Genomic DNA, 17,267 nt, shown 5'->3' on the forward strand with positions numbered 1-17,267 from the left:
CCTGAGGCTTCAATCATCAGCACTTAACAGGACAGGATTGTATTTTTGGAACTTCAGGGCTGGCCAGCTGGACTGAAAGGGTCTTTCCGCTCAACAAAACTAAAAAGAGTGAGTGAACATTACGCATTAAAGGAGAAAAATTAACAGGGCATTGACAGGTCTAATGACAAATATTATATTTTAAGATGCATGCAGAATAATAAGTGGACAGACTGGAGAAGCGGGGGTTGTTCTCCTTGGAGCAGAGAAGGCCAAGAGGAGCTTTGATCGAGGTGTTTCAAATCGTGAAGGGTTCAGATAGAGTAAATAAAGAGAAACTGTTTCCTGATATGCTGATAACCAGAGGCCACAGGTTTAAGGCAATTGGCAAAAGAACCAGAGGCGACAGGAGGGAAAACTTTTTTATGCAATGAGTGGTTAGGATTTGGAATGCACTTCTTGAGGGAATTCAAAAGGGAATTGGATAAACACTTGGAGAAAAATATGCAGGGATATGGGTAAAAAGCGGGGGTGTGCGACAAACTAGATTGCTCTGCGAGAGAGAGCAGGCGCAGACTCGATGGGCCGATTGGCCTCCTTCTGTGCTGTGCTATTCTCTGTGATTCAATACGTTGCTTTGTGGTGTAGAATTGAGCCAAAGACTTGAGGGACAGTTGTATCAAGGCAGAGCGGCAGCGTGCAGCAATGTCTGTCAATGTCTTTGAATCCTTCCCTAGCACTCACAAGCTTGCTCAGGGTACGCACGATTGCTAGGACATACTTTAAACAATCTCAGACTCCATCCCTTGGCTGTCCATTTAGCTCAGGTGAATGAAAGTTGTGGTAAAATTTGCCCAGGGACTAAAAAGTCCCTCGGAGGAGTTTGTGGTGCACTCAGTACAAATAAAAATTAGAGGAACTTTGGTAATGAGGGCAGACTGGATGGATACTTGTGTAAAGACTTGCAGCATGTTGAATCTGTTGTGGAAATGCAGTGAGGAAGAGTTTGTGGCTGAGGGAAGATATCTCTGTAAGGTGGGAGCTTTTACTGTACATTTGAAGCTGTGTCAACTCAACAGCTGATTCATGGCCACTGAACCCCCGCCTCAGCTTGACAGATGTGGTGCACGACCAGCGTGGAGCTTGTGGGCCAGCTGTCAAATGCAGAAGGTGAGCTGAAATTCATTCTTAAGTGGCTCTAAACAAGCCACTAATTTCCTGAATTGGATCCCCTGCTGTGAACCCGCCGCTGTGTGTCGGGTCTGCTCAGCGCTGACAGACCCGACATCGGGGAAAGGCGTGTGACAGTGGGTTCACAGTGGGGTCCCGACCCGCTGGGGAAAATAACACTTTCCCACCCGACCCACCATCAATCGTGCCCACTGACCCCCCACTAAATCCAGCCCAATGGCTTCGGTCTTCCCAATATTTAGTTGGAGGAAGCTTCTGCTCATCCAGTACTGGATGTCAGACAAGCGATCTGACAATTTAAAGCCAGTGGAGGGTCGAGAGAAGTGGTAGTGAAGTAGAGCTGGGTGTCATCAGCGTACATGTGTTTTCAGATGATGTGGCCGGGGCAGCATGTAGATGAGAAATAGGAGGGGCCCAGGATAGATCCCTGGAGGACACCAGAGGTAATGATCCGGGAGTGGGAAGAGAAGCCATTGCCGGTGATTCTCTGGCTACGATTAGATAGATCAGAATGGAACCAGGCGAGTGCAGTCCCACCCAGCTGACGGCGACAGAGAGGCATTGGAGGAGGATGGAGTGGTCAATCGTGTCAAAGGTTGCAGACAGGTCGAGAAAGACGAGGAGGGATAGTTTACCTTTTTCAGAGTCACATAAGATGTCATTTGTGATTTTGCTAAGAGTGGTTTCAGTACGGGTGTGGGGGTGTGTGTGTGTGTGTGTGTGTGTGTGTGTGAGGGAGGGTGCGTGTGTGAGGGTGCGTGTGTGAGGGTGCGTGTGTGAGGGTGCGTGTGTGAGGGTGCGTGTGCGTGTGTATGTTTACACTCTTCCAGTCACACAGCCACGGAACCTGCATTGTTTGAAGATCGACCGAGAGTTGCAACAACACGATATCTATTTATTTATAATTCATGAATTTACATATTGACAAGTCATGTTGGAAAATTGATCAGTTTGATGCAAAGACGAGGAGGTGGAGGACGATCGGGGCCTGTGTGTTTAGGGTTCATTCTGACGGCGACAGCAGCAGTTCCTTAGGCAGCTGTTCCACCAGGTGAGCCACCGGGTGGATCAGACACGTTCTGACTGCTGGAGAAGTAAAGTTGAAAAGGCCGCTGCATGTGCTCGGAGCTGCTCCTGGGGGTTGTGGAGGAAGGACTGGCAATCCATGGCATAGGAAGTGATCCTGTTGGGGAAATCTTCAACCAGCTGTCGTGAAAGGTCCCTTAGGAGATCCATGTAGTTTCCCTTAGGCTCCCCTAGATAGTTCATGATTAATGAGGAAGCCTCGGCCGATCCAATGAAGGGGACAACCAGTTGCAGTGTCAAACTGCAAGACCTGGTGACCTCCTCACTCTCTGTCCAGGTGCAGCAACAAACGCACACGATTGGAATGGATCAGTCGGTAGAAGAAGGATCTGGAATCTCCGATTCCACATTTAGTCAAGTTCCCCAACATGGTGATCACTTCAGCCCACACTGGATCACACTCGAAGTCAAAGAGTGGTTGAATGCTGGTGAGGATTTTTTTTACAAAGTGTTGGATGGCGTTCCCTCTCAATTTAGTTACATTCTTGGAGAGGCACGACAGCACCTCAAATGTTAGCACTTCCTCTTGGTTCTCCTTGGTCCCCAGCAGACTCAGCACTTGATGAGACCAGCAATGGGCTCCAATTGTAATGTTGCCCAGGCCCCTGACTCACAGCAACTGGGCAACTGGACAAACATCACGCAAACACCTTAGCAATGTGCCCCCCAGAGTGTCTGTGAGCTGCAGCTGTGAAACCAGTGGAGATTTTAATAACTCTCCAAAGAAGGATGGTATGGATTTGAGCTGCCAGCTCTTCCACAATGCCAGGCAGGCTGATGCCAGCAAATTGCACCATTGCTCTGGCCAGCAAGACAACCCCCTTGCCAAATATGCAGAGGTCCTTCATCTGGTCCCACCCTCCACTGTTCACCATGTAAGTAGCTACTTCTTTATTGTTTGTCCGAGCCAGCAGGTCCTTTAATGTCCTCACACAGTTCACACACACATCTCTACATTTAGGTGTTTCAAACGCAGCTGAGAATTGTCTCTGGTTGAATTTATCACCAGGAGCAAAACTGTTGAGCAGAGAAACATGAATGGAACAGTTGCAATGAATGAGCAGGGTGCTTAATAACTGCGGGAATAATACAGACTCGGGCTTAGTAATCATCTGTCGCAGCCCACAGCCGGCAGCCAGGGATTCGAGGGTTGAATACTCTGGCGCGTTCTCACTGACGGGACAGGTTCTGCTCATCCCAAATGGCAACAGCTTTTTCAGTGTGTCCAGCAGCTCTCCCATTGTTCTCATGGCACATTCTGTGTCCTCAGCCAGTGATCGCCACATGTCACCGATGTACTTGTCCAAAGGGACAGAGTAGGTGAGGAGAAAGGACACAACTGTTGCTGTGTTGTGTGAGGCCAGAATGGCTACATTACACAGAACTGAAAGTTTCACCTGCTCCTAAGGAATTGATTGCAATTGAAGTCTCAGTGCGTCAATTATCTCCGAGACCTGGTCCCCAAGTTCACTACCTCGTAGTTTAATTGTGGTTTGTATGAGAACAGCAGCTGCATTGGAACAGCTGGGGTGTTGGTCGGGCAGTCCTTTGAAGATCATGAAGAGTAAGTTGCCCAGCTGGTCATGGGGCAAACATTTGGAAATGACCTCTGTGATTTGAGAGCATGAGTTCAAGAGGACTGAATTGTCAGGGTTAACCAACTGTTCTCTGACTCTTTTCAGTCTCTCTAACTGCTCCGATTGCTGAACTAGATTGGTGAATGGATGGCCAGGATTATGTACAAAGGAGGAAAAATTCTGTTGCTTTGCGCCTTCCGTTAGCGAGGGCGCTAACGGGGCGCAAAGCAACTAGCGCCTGGGCGCGGCACCGCCAACGCCTCCCGCGAAATTCAGCGGAAGGTTAGCGGCGGCGCAAACCGTTAGCGCCCTGCGGCACTGCGCCGCCGACGATGATGTCATCGCCATGCGCAGCGCCCCACTCGCGCCCCGGCTGCGATCTTCGGTAGCGTCCCCTGGCTTACCGCCGGATGCTATGTCCGACTGGGTCAGGGGGGCCTACCTGCGGCTGGGGCGGCGCTATTTAAAGGCGAGGTGCCAGGCGGCTATTTTTGTTGCTGTCCGCCTGCTAGCACCTGCCTCCGCTGCCGTCCCCGGCCTCCTGACCCGCCCCCACCCCCCCGTGGAGTGCCGGCTGTGCTCCATGAGTCCAGCACTTCTCTTGAGTACCGGGCTCTTTTGCCGGCACTCTGATCCCCGGTGGCCCAGCTGGGCCCCGGGTCGTGCTGCGCAAGGCCCCTCCCCTTTAAGAAGGGGAGGAAGGCCTGCAATACCGCGGCGCGACGTGCCACAGTACCACGCACCGCAATATTCCCTAGCAATGCTTCCAGTAGCGCCCCACTTCCCTCTTTTGGCACTACCACTCAATTTCGGCAGCGGGGGCGCTAATTTTAAACGTAGCACCCCAGCGAAGGTAGCGCCCCAAAGGGGGCGCGACTCAATTTTTCCCCCAAAGAATCCAGGGCCATCTGTTGGACAGGAAGCGATGGGTCTGCACAACGCGGCATCAGTCGCCCAATCAGAGTCCTGTGTTATTTCCAGGCACTACTGTGGTAAACCACTTTTATCGTTCACTATCGTTACACTATAGTTATCACTGTTGTATTGTTATCACTGTTCTCACTGTTGTATCACTATGCGAGGTCGCCTCTTGTCGCGCTGTTATACCTGGGCTGACCACCTCCGACTCCGCCCATGGCTCCACCTACCTGCCCAGGTATAAAGGTAGTCGACTGGCTGGTATTCCTCCTTGTTGGACCCGATCACCCACGAGGGTGGGCTCTGTTATTTAGTCAATAAAAACCTTTAGTTACGTTCCTAACTCGTCGCTTTTTATTGGACGAATTGATAGGTATATCAATTTTATTGACTAAATTTTAAAGATGTCTACTACTGGCCAGCCAGAAGCCCTCCCAGAAGCACAGCCACAGCAGCTTTCAGACACCGGGCTACACCAGCCACACCAGCCGGCTTGGCTGCAAGCCCTCAAACCACCGTACCTGGATCTAAACCCACAGGCAGCAAACTCAGCCCTCGACTTCAAACACTGGCTGGGCTGCTTCGAATCCTACCTGGAAGAATCCGGCGTCCCTCAGAGATCCAAACTAAGAGTTCTGAACGCCCAAGCGAGCCCGAGAGTATACGCACTCATCCAGGACACGACTACATACGAGGCCGCTATCAACCTACTGAAACAGCAGTACCGGAGCCCAGTAAATTACATGTACACCAGGCACCTCCTAAGATCCCGCCCGCAACAGCCAGGAGAGTCTGTAGCTGAATTTTTACGGGCGCTAAGAGCACTCGGCAGGAACTGTGACTTTAAAGCGGTGATGGCTGTTGAAAATACGGAAGATAATATCCGCGATGCCTTTGTGAAAGGCCTACGGTCCGACCACTCACGGCAAAGACTGCTTGAAGCTAAAGACCTCGACCTGGACAAAGCTGAAGCCCTCGCTCTCTCCCTAGAGGTGGCCCATCAGGACCAGGAGGCGTTTTCCAGGTACTGCTCGCGACCCTGGGACTCGGGCCCGACCCCTACCGCAATACCCTTCGCAGCGCCGCCCCCGGGACCTACCTCAGCGTCGGCGTCCCGGACCCGACCGGGACCGCCACCCCCGGTACCGGCTCCGACATCGGGCACCCGCGATCGGGCCGCCGGCTGCTTCTTTTGCGGCCAGGAGAAGCACCCGAGGTCGCGCTGCCCAGCCAGGAACTCTACCTGCTCAACCTGCAGGAAGAAAGGCCACTTCTCTAAGGCCTGCAGGAGCGGATCTTCAGAGGCCAGCAGTGCCTCATGCGAACTGTGGGGGCGGCCATCTTCTTTCAAGGCAACTGAGGCCAGCATCCCCACACGTGAGTCATGGGGGCGGCCATCTTTGATCAAGGCAACCGACCCCAATAGTGCCTCATGTGAGTTATGGGAGCAGCCATCTTCTCCGCCATTTTGTCCTACCTCGTGGGAGACGCCATTTTACCCACCACGCCCGACTGCCACCGGGCCTCCGGACCCGACGACCGCCTCGCCCGCAGACGACAACGGCTCGCTTACCTACACACTAGCCTCCGTCACTCTGGATCAAGCCCGCCCACACCACCTGTCCAAGTCGATGATGGACATCAAAGTAAACGGCCACGCCATGACCTGCCTGTTCGACAGCGGAAGCACGGAGAGCTTCATCCACCCAGACACGGTGAGCCACTACTCCCTCCCTGTCCTGCCAACGCGCAACCGAATCTCGATGGCATCGAGGTCCCACGCCACGGACATTAGCGGCTACTGTGTTGTGACCTTGTCGGTTAAGGGTACGGAGTATAAAAATTTTAAACTCCTCGTCCTCCCCCAGCTCTGCGCTGCCGTCCTACTAGGGCTGGACTTCCAATCCCACCTCCAAAGTGTAACCCTAGCATACGGTGGACCCCTCCCCCCACTCACAGTCGACAACCAGCGAATGTTAAACCGCCCACCGCGTAACACCTGCAGCCTATCCACCCTCAAGGTGCCGCCACCTTCCCTGTTCGCTAACCTCACCCCCGACTGCAAACCCGTCGCTACCAAGAGCAGGCGGTACAGCGCTGGGGACAGAGCCTTCATTAGCTCTGAGGTGCAGCGCCTCCTGAAAGAGGGCATTATCGAGGGGAGCAACAGCCCCTGGCGTGCCCAGGTCGTGGTCGTTAAGACCGGCGATAAAAATTGCCTGGTCATCGACTACAGCCAGACCATAAACAGATACACCCAGCTGGACGCATACCCCCTCCCCCGCATATCTGACATGGTCAATCAGATTGCACAATACCGTGTATTCTCGACCATCGACCTTAAGTCGGCCTACCACCAACTCCCTATCCACCCCGAGGACCGCCAGTACACCGCCTTCGAGGCGAATGGGCGCCTATACCACTTCCTTCGGGTCCCCTTCGGTGTCACCAACGGGGTCTCGGTCTTCCAAAGGGAGATGGACCGGATGGTTGACCAGAACGGACTGCAGGCCACATTCCCCTATCTAGATAACGTCACCATCTGCGGCCGCGACCGGCAGGACCATGACGTGAATCTGGAGAAATTCCTCCGTACGGCCCAATGGCTGAACCTCACCTACAATAAGGAGAAATGTGTGTTTAACACCTCGCGCCTTGCCATCCTTGGCTGTGTAGTAGAGAACGGACTCATCGGCCCCGACCCCGAAAGAATGCGCCCCCTCATGGAGCTACCCCTCCCCCACTGCCCTAAGGCACTTAAGAGAACCCTGGGGCTCTTCGCCTACTATGCCCAATGGGTGCCCAATTATGCGGACAAAGCCAGACCCCTCATGAAGTCCACATCCTTCCCCCTCACGGAGGAAGCGTGCGCGGCCTTCTCCCTCATCAAGGGAGACATAGCCAAGGCCACAATGCACGCAGTGGATGAGCCCATCCCCTTCCAAGTGGAGAGCGATGCATCCGACTTCGCCCTAGCCGCTACCCTTAACCAGGAGGGGAGGCCGGTGGCCTTCTTCTCAAGGACCCTACAGGGCCCCGAGATCCGACACTCGTCGGTCGAGAAGGAAGCCCAGGCAATTGTGGAGGCGGTACGGCGCTGGAGGCATTACCTGGCAGGCAAACGATTTACCCTCCTCACCGACCAACATTCGGTTGCTTTCATGTTTAATAACAAGCTGAGGGGCAAAATCAAGAATGACAAGATCTTGAGGTGGAGAATCGAGCTATCCACCTACGATTATGATATCTTGTACCGGCCAGGTAAGCTGAACGAACCCCCTGATGCTCTTTCACGAATTACATGCGCCAGCACGCATATTGATAGACTTCAGACCCTCCACAACGACCTCTGCCACCCCGGGGTCACCAGACTTTACCATTTCATTAAGGCCCACAACCTGACCTACTCCATCGAGGAGGTCAGGACCATGACCAGGAACTGCCAGACCTGCGCCGAGTGCAAACCGCACTTCTATAGGCCGGACAGAGCGAGCCTGATCAAGGCCACCCGCCCCTTCGAGCGCCTGAGCATCGACTTTAAGGGGCCTCTACCGTCATCTGACCGCAATGTGTACTTCCTCAACATCGTTGATGAGTACTCCCGTTTCCCCTTTGCCTTCCCCTGCCCAGCCATGACCAGTACCACGGTCATTAAATGCCTGAACGACCTCTTCGCCTTGTTCGGGTTCCCGAACTATATACATAGTGACCAGGGCTCCTCCTTCATGAGCGAGGAACTCCGTCAGTTCCTACTAGCGAGAGGTATTGCAGCAAGTAGGACCACCAGCTACAACCCCCGAGGGAACGGCCAGGTGGAAAGAGAGAACGTGACGGTATGGAAGGCCGTCCTCTTAGCCTTAAAGTCTAAGGGCCTCCCAACCTCCAGCTGGCAGGAAGTCCTCCCGACAGCGCTGCACTCCATCCGGTCACTACTTTGCACTGCCGTTAACGCCACCCCCCATGAACGAATGTTTGTTTTCCCCAGGAAGTCGACTACGGGAACCACTCTACCAACCTGGCTGACCTCTCCGGGGCCCGTCTTGCTGCGAAAGCACGTGAGGGCCCATAAAACGGACCCCCTGGTCGAGAGGGTGAACCTCCTGCACGCCAACCCCCAGTACGCCTACGTGGCTTACCCAGACGGGCGGGAGGACACTGTCTCCTTACGAGACCTCGCACCCTCGGGCACTCCGGAGACACCACCTTTACCCCCCCCCCCCACCACCCCCCCAATTCCAGCCCAGGTAGACGGCATGCTGGAACCCCACGAGCCTTCGCCGACCACGCAGACACCAGCATTAACACTGGATAATGCAGCACCGCCGCTGCGACGATCGGAGAGGCTTACGAGGCCTCCGGACAGACTGACATACCAGAACTGGTAGTACACTTCACCCCGCCGGACTCAAATCTAAACAAGGGGTGAATGTGGTAAACCACTTTTATCGTTCACTATCGTTACACTATAGTTATCACTGTTGTATTGTTCTCACTGTTGTATCACTATACGAGGTCGCCTCTTGTCGCGCTGTTATACCTGGGCTGACCACCTCCGACTCCGCCCATGGCTCCACCTACCTGCCCAGGTATAAAGGTAGTCGACTGGCTGGTATTCCTCCTTGTTGGACCCGATCACCCACGAGGGTGGGCTCTGTTATTTAGTCAATAAAAACCTTTAGTTACGTTCCTAACTCGTCACTTTTTATTGGACGAATTGATAGGTATATCAACTACATTACTAGCATTGAGCTTCCTCCAGTAAAGTTTCAGAAGCTCCAAGGTCATTTCCATGGCTCTCTCTCTCGTTCATAGTCTTTTGTTGAACTGATCCAGGCTTCTACATGTTTGAAAATGCCCTCAAGTCCTTGAGGGGACAGGTGCTGAAGTAATACTTGCTTCAGAAAGTTTTGCAGAGAATCTGTGGTTTGGGTATAAAGCGTGGCCGTCTCCTTTGTATTATCATTTGTGTCCTCGTCATTGTTCAGTTCTGGAGGTATCAAGCCAAAAGTACTGATCAGGCAGGTTTGAATCAATTGGCAGGTGTCGGCTTGGATTGATTCACTGTGTAGTTTCACGAGATGCGTGCAGGCGTTCATGGCTAACTGTTGAACAGGGCTCTGCAGCAGTTCTGGTGGCTCGGCCTCGATAAGATCCTGCAGGTATGTGAGCAGCACCCTGTTTCTAATAAAGTTGATGGGAAGTCTCCAGTGATTTATATATAGGGATCTGGCTATCTGAGTCACGGTCTGTATTAGGCTGAGCTTTAGTGTGAGATCCCTGGATTCAGCCTTTATCCCCCCTCTTATGTTCATCAATAAATAGACATTCTTATTATGAACACAGCTAGCTTTTGCTAGACACTTTTATTGAGCACATGTGGACTAGGTACTGTATCTGTAGAGGCTTCCATCTTGACTGCCGCCTTGTGGGTCGCCTAGTGCCTCATGGGTAATGTAGTCTTAATATCATACAGCTGGGTAGTGTAGTCTTATACATACAGCTATATACAGCTCTACGGCTCCACCTAGTGTCCACTATAGAATGACATGTTATTGATCATTACACTGCCCACTTGTAATTAAATGACTAAGAGCTGGCAGAATGTGGCTCTCGATTGTGAAGTGCAGTTCCTCAGGTGCACAGACTGCCATGTTCCCAAAGCACAGAAGCAGTATGCTCTTGGCTTTATCTGATTCCTCATCAGCCTTGACCCTAAATCTGTGGGAGTTAGCAAACTCCTCCAGGTTACTGAGTGTTTCATCAAAATGTGCCATGGCACAGAAACTAATGGCGAGGGCTGCTCCCTCTCTCTCCGCACTCTCACTGTGCTGCACACTCAGTAGCATTTAGTGAAGCTCCTGCCTTATATTCTTAGTGTGGGTCTGGCGGAGCACTGATGCAAGAGATTTATATATAAAGCCCTTCTCTTGTGGGGAATGATGATCGGTGTTAAGTTGTTTTGATATTTCATCAGCGAGCTGACATGTCCATTCCTCGTTATCAATCGTATTTAAAGCTCGGCACAAGACCACCAATAATTTATTCTCCCATTCCAATTGGGACAGAGTGTCCTCTGAATTTACCAGTAAATGGTCAACTAATGGGGCCAGCTCATCTTCCCACCACCTCACTGACTCTGAGTGGACATTTGAGACTCAGGACTTTCAGTAGACTCAGTGTCGCAGCTCCTCGGCCTCCTCCCTGATAAGGGCAACAAGACACAATGAGGAGCCGGGTCAGCAGTGCCTGGGCTTTAGGGAGATTGGCATCTTCATTGTAAGTAAAGGAAAAGCTTTCACTACCGGCACGCAGTTTCTTTTTCCCAATATGTGCTGAATAACTGCACTGCAGGTCATCCTCCATCTTCACTGCAGTTGTGATCAAACACATCACTCTTTCACAGTGTGGCTAATTCTTCATCTGTTACTGGGTATGGCTGATGATTGGGTGGTTCCAGGGTCCCTGAACCAATGGGTGCAGCACACTGTTGGATGAGGAATTGCACCATTGCCTTTATTCCCTCGGGCTCAAGGTAACCTTGCTGGGCCATGACACACATTACCTGGGCAATCAGCTGCTTCTCCTGATTGCTGCTCTTGTCTAGAAGGACTGGTTTTATTGCAGCCACAATCTGAGCCTTCTTCCTCTCCAAATGCGATAAGACCAATGTGATGAGGTGCTTTAGTACAGTGCGTTTTCCTACTCATTTGTTGGTCAGCGTTTTCTAACTGAGAGAGGAGAAATTCCACCATTTTGTCTGCATAAGCTGGGGCCAAAACTCTGAAACAGCAAAGGATCTCAGTCTGGTTCTTCACTGCAAGATCATCAGTAGACTCCGTTGAAAAACAAATCTGCTGGTGGAGCTTGTTAATCAGGTTGCCCATTTGTGATTTTAGCCTAAGACACTTTGGGCTAGATTTTCGGGGAGCCGTCAGGCGGGGTTTCAGGCGTGTGGGGGGGGGGGGAAATCCCGACTTGGGGGTTCCCGACACCATCCTGCCCAAAACCCCGCCCCACGTAAGTTTCAGGGGCAGCGGGTACCTGCCCCGCACTGGGACCCGCCGAGACCAGGCGGGAAGGGATTAGTGCCAATTAACTGCCTGTTAACAGGTAGTTAACAGGCAGTTTTTAGCCTAATCCCCATTTTGAGGGGTTTCGTGTGGGTTTCCCGACGGCTCCAAACCACGCCAGGTTAGAGCAGCGGGCCGTCGGGTTGAATGAGTTGGAGGGGTCGCGATGTTGGCGCTCAGGTGAGTGAGTGATGGGTGCATGAGTGCAAAGGTAAGTGTGTTTGGTGTGTGTAAAGAACTTTTACTTACCTTTACTTACCTTAGCAGCTTTTCTTCCTGTAGCCGTCGGGAGCGCAGCACTCAGCCGGAACTGAAAGCTGAACGGCTGCGATCTGTCAAAAGTGACAGCCTTCAGCTTTTAGTGCTGCTGAGATTTCTAAATGAGTCTGCGCAGAAGGACTCATCTTAGAAATCAGACTGTCAGTGTTTGACAGCTTCAAACAGCTGTAAAACACTGATATTTCATCTGTCAGAAATCTTGACAGATGAAATTGCAGTCTGTGATGTCACCTGTTGCCAGGTGGCCCTTAATTGGCCTGCTGAGCCCGCTGGGCGGGCTCAACAAGGTCAATCAAGGGAAAATTGCGCAGATTGGCCATTTAAGGTTGGTGCTGGGGGTTAAGGACCAGACCTGAGATACAGACCATACGGACAAGGCAACATTCCCAACCCTTGGCAGCCATATTGGATTGAGCAGCTGTTTGTTCCTAATAAAGAACCCACTGCACAGACACTCAAAGTACTTGTGACAAAAGATGTGGAAATGGGAGTGTAGGACAGACATTTCTTGCAGAATTGCCCCAAAAATTGGGATCTTCATGTGTCAGGGATTGAAGCTGCTTAATGATGTCATCATCAGGAAGTTGCTCTGACATCAGAGCAGTCTGTTGTGACATCAGAGCGGTCCATTGTGACATTTGTTCCACTCTTCTCTCCTTTAAAATCCTTGTCTGTTGCCCACCACCCCAGATTTCTCACCCACATATCCTCCCTGCTTTCCTCCTTCAGCCTCTGCACTCAGTGACTCCTCATCCTCGGTCATTTCAATCTCCGTCTCAACTCCCCTTGTCCTTTCTCCTCCAATTTTACTGCCCTCCAGTTGTCCCTTAAACACCCCTACCCATCACATACTCCCCTCTACTTTGCCGTCTCTCCTGGCCTCACTGCTTGCATGGTCTCAATCACTGACAAAGACCATCTCTGACCATTCATTTTACCACCCGTAACCCCCTACCACCTTCCAACCTTATTTCCATCTGCGTCCACCCCTGCAAAAAACCTCTTACAGGAAGATAGGAACATTGGGACAGAAGGAGGCCATTCAGCCCCTCGGGTGTGCTCCGCCATTCAGTGAGATCCTGGCTGATCTGTACCTCAACTCCATTCACCCACCATTGCTCCATATGCCTTCATAACCTCACCCAACAAAAACCCATCAGTCTGATTTCACTGATCAACGATTGATGTCGCACCATTATGCAACACCTATTCAGATAGAGGTCTGTAGCTCTCCAATCACTCAGCAACAACCACAACAATTTATATTAACATAGCGTCTTTAAAGCAGTAAACCGTCACAAGGCGCTTCACAGGGGTTTTATAAAACAAATGTGACACCGAGCCACACGAAGAAATTAGGTCAGATGGCCAAAAGCTTCGTCAAAGAGGTAGGTTTTAAGGAGCGTCTTAAAAGAGGAAAGAGAGGTGGAGGGATTCAGGGAGGGAATTCCAGAGTTTAGGGCCTTGGCAGCTGGGCCAATGGGTGGTGTCACTGTGTGTGGATTGGAGGAGGTGATCAGGCTCTGGGCCAATGGGCGGGTAGGAGTCAGTGTGTGAATTGGAGGAGGTCAGCAGGCTCTTGGCCAATTGCAGGGTAGGAGTCAGTGGGTGTGGATTGGCTCTGGGCCAATTGCAGGGTAGGAGTCAGTGGGTGTAGATTGGCTCTGGGCCAATTGCAGGGTAGGAGTCAGTGGGTGTGGATTGGCTCTGGGCCAATTGCAGGGTAGGAGTCAGTGGGTGTGGATTGGCTCTGGGCCAATTGCAGGGTAGGAGTCAGTGGGTGTGGATTGGCTCTGGGCCAATTGCAGGGTAGGAGTCAGTGGGTGTGGATTGGCTCTGGGCCAATTGCAGGGTAGGAGTCAGTGGGTGTGGATTGGCTCTGGGCCAATTGCAGGGTAGGAGTCAGTGGGTGTGGATTGGCTCTGGGCTAATTGCAGGGTAGGAGTCTGGGTGTGGATTGGCTCTGGGCCAATTGCAGGGTAGGAGTCAGTGGGTGTGGCTTGGCTCTGGGCCAATTGCAGGGTAGGAGTCAGTGGGTGTGGATTGGAGGAGGTGATAAGGCTCTATGCCAATGGGTGGGTAGGAGTCAGTGGGTGTGGATTGGAGCAGGTGAGCAGCCTCTAGAGCAATGGCAGGGTAGGAGTCATTGTGTGTGGATTGGAGGAGGTGAGCAGGCTCTGGGCCAGGGCCGGGTAGGTGTCATTGTGTGTGGATTGGAGGAAGTGGGCAGGCTCTCAGCCAATGTCTGGATAGTGGTGCTGTGTGTGGATTGTGCCGCTGTATGCGGCTGCGCATCAATCGGGAGGTCCCGCGCAGGTCGCTCACAAGCTGTTGCCGCTGGAAGATTCCGCACAAGGGATCGCGCACGGAAAAAAATTAGAGACAACATTGAATGGCGGGAATTTGACATTTTCATGCTGTATCCACTTATGTATGTTTTGGCTCAGCACAGCAAAATTCTACAGATGTGCAAAAACCTTATTTCTTTATGTACAGGTTTTGGCAGAAACAGTAATATCCCTGCTACTGATAAGAAAACTAGCTAATCAAAAATTCGGCGGAGAATTTCCATGCTGTTTTCAGCTCATTTCAATGGATAATTAAAACACATAACTCTTGTTGGCAGCAACATGGAGAGCCAATGGTAGCAGGGAATGCTTCATTCATAAGTTTGACAGGAAGAGCTGTCAAACCTATAAATACTATAAGCCCCAAAACATCACTAAAACTTCAAATAATTTTTTTTTTAAATCACATTTTTAAAATAACTATAAATTACATGAAATAACTATTTTAAACAATAATTTAAATTTTTGAAAAAATTAATTACATTTTCTAATGGGGCTAAAAATAAACTTACCTTTCTTTAAAGTATTTAAAAATAATAAACCTGTGGAAAAAATGTTTTAATTTTAATTAATTCACCACCTACCTTGCACCTGCTTTTTAAAAGTGTAACTGCTGGAGACTTACCCTCCCGGAGAAACCCTGCAAAAGAAACGTAAGTTCGATGCGCACGCGCTGCCTCTCCTGTGCACGCGTTCCACCTCTGAACCCCTTCCTTTTAAGGGAATGGAAGTTCCGGTTTCCCGCGCATGCGCAGTGCATGCACGAAACCGGCACTTCCATTGGGCCTATGGGTGAGTACCTCGTGTGTACTCACCCGTGGAGACCCGACTTTCTGGGCCATTATCCCCACTCCCCCCGTAGCATATACAGACAACATAGGTTTTATGAGGACCTTAGTGAGGAGATGTGTATAAGAGGCAATAGGATAGCTTTGCCACCTACTGCGTGAGGTCCTGCAGCCACGGCCATCTGCCCGCACTAACTTTCCCAGTGGCCGTGAAGGTGATGACTACACTCAACTTCTATGGCACAGGTTCATTAAAGGCAGTCAAGGGGGTCTCTGTAACATCAGGCAGGCTGCAGTATGAGCATGCATTCATCAAATGACCGAAGAACGCTCTATTCCAATGCTCTCCTGGCCGGCCTCCCGTCTTCCACCCTCCCTAAACTTCAGTTCATCCAAAACTCTGTTGGGCGTACCCTAACTCGCACCAAGCCCCATTCACCCATCGCCCCTGTGCTCGCTGACCTATATTGGCTCCTGGTCCAGCAAAGCCTCAGATTTAAAATTCTCATCCTTGTATTCAAATCTCTCCCCTCTCAATTTTTGTAACCTCCTCCAGCCCTACAACCTTACGAGAACTCTGCGTTCCTCCAATACTGGCCTCTTGTGCCTCCCCGATTTCCTTCGTTCCACCATTTGCAGCTATGCCTTCAGCTGTCTAGGCACCAAGCTCTGAAATTCCCTCCCTAAACCTCTCCGCCTCTGTTCCTCTCTCCTCCTTTAAGACGCTCCTTAAAACCTACTTCTTTGCCCAAGCTTTTGGTCACCTGCTCTAATATCTCCTTATGTGGCTCAGTTTTGTCTGATTACGCTCCTGTGAAGTGCTTTGGGACGTTTTACTATGTTAAAGGAGCTATATAAATGCAAGGTGTTGTTGTTGGTGATGCACTTTATAGAAGAGCTGGGGAATTTATTACCTTTGCCATCACAGCAAGGCAGCAGCAGGATAGGGCCATCCAGTTTTATGCTGGCTTGTGGTTGTCTAGTTCTTCATGGGACGCCATAACCACACACCCGGCATGGGTAATATTCCCCCGACATTGCCATCTCCCACAGCAAGAGCAGAGTGACACCCCCTGAGGTCCATGGCCTTCTCCTGCTAGGGCGTGATCTATTTCAGGTTTTACGCCAATCACTACAACGGATTTGCAAATGAGCTAACCTGTGTAAATACCTCTCCAGAACACTGAATGGCCTTATTCTGTGTTGTAAACTTCGATGGTTCTTTAGTGTTTTATTCACGATTTGCACCCATGGGCATTTCAGCTGTGTGTTGCCAAAATCTTCCAATATTGTAATATTTAACCACTTTAAATTTTATTATTGTGACTGCACAAGTTAATTTGGTAGAATTCTTGTTGACATATGTATGAATTTATTGTTTCTTTAGAAATTTTGAAGAATCAGAAGATGAACTGAGAGAGCAGCTAGTGGAGTCCTTGCAAGACCTAATTCTGCATCCACAGGATGAGAAAGGAATCAGCCAAAGTACAGCTGATGAAGAGAGAGAGCAGGAGAGTGAAGGCCACAGGGAAATGCTCGCTGTTGATACTGAAAAAAAGCCGGAGGACTGCTGTGATCAAAAGGACATAACTGCACCTGATCCAAACAAGGATTATACAAATCAAATTGTGACAACTGCTTGAAAATGATACAAATGGTTAATCTGATGTTCTTACAGCCGATGAAATACCAAGAGTCACTTGAAACACAAGCTGTCACACTCTTGTCTAAAACTATACCTGTATTTCAAACAAAAACTTGAGTGAAAATGCATTGCTGAATGTTTCACGTGCATTTTTCGTTTGACTATGGTTTCCGAGACAACCACCAACTGTGAAACCTCTTCCTATCATTATTCACTGAGGATAGAATTAATTTGTGATGTTCCCCATCCAGCTAACTTGTATAGTCATTATTTAAAAATCAGTAACGATTAGTCATTTTTAAGAGTAGCTTTCCAGTCATTCGTATGTGGATTATCTTAACTCTTATGCCTCTCTATATATGCTCAAAAATACATGTTAAAAAATA

The 17,267-nt window shown here is 50.5% G+C and overlaps 1 protein-coding gene across 1 annotated transcript in view; it reads left to right on the forward strand.

The window, feature by feature from the left end:
- nek5 (NIMA related kinase 5) overlaps nucleotides 1–17,267 on the forward strand; it is a 98,572-nt gene extending 81,305 nt beyond the window's left edge. The window contains exon 22 of the mRNA XM_085999435.1: nucleotides 16,624–17,267. Within this exon, the coding sequence (XP_085855561.1) occupies nucleotides 16,624–16,879 (256 nt within the window). The 3' untranslated portion in view covers nucleotides 16,880–17,267. The remainder of the gene's footprint in view (nucleotides 1–16,623) is intronic.

Source organism: Somniosus microcephalus, chromosome 10, assembly GCF_052327205.1.
Source record: "Somniosus microcephalus isolate GS21.2 chromosome 10, FLI_Smic_1.0, whole genome shotgun sequence".
Lineage (NCBI taxonomy): Eukaryota > Metazoa > Chordata > Chondrichthyes > Squaliformes > Somniosidae > Somniosus > Somniosus microcephalus.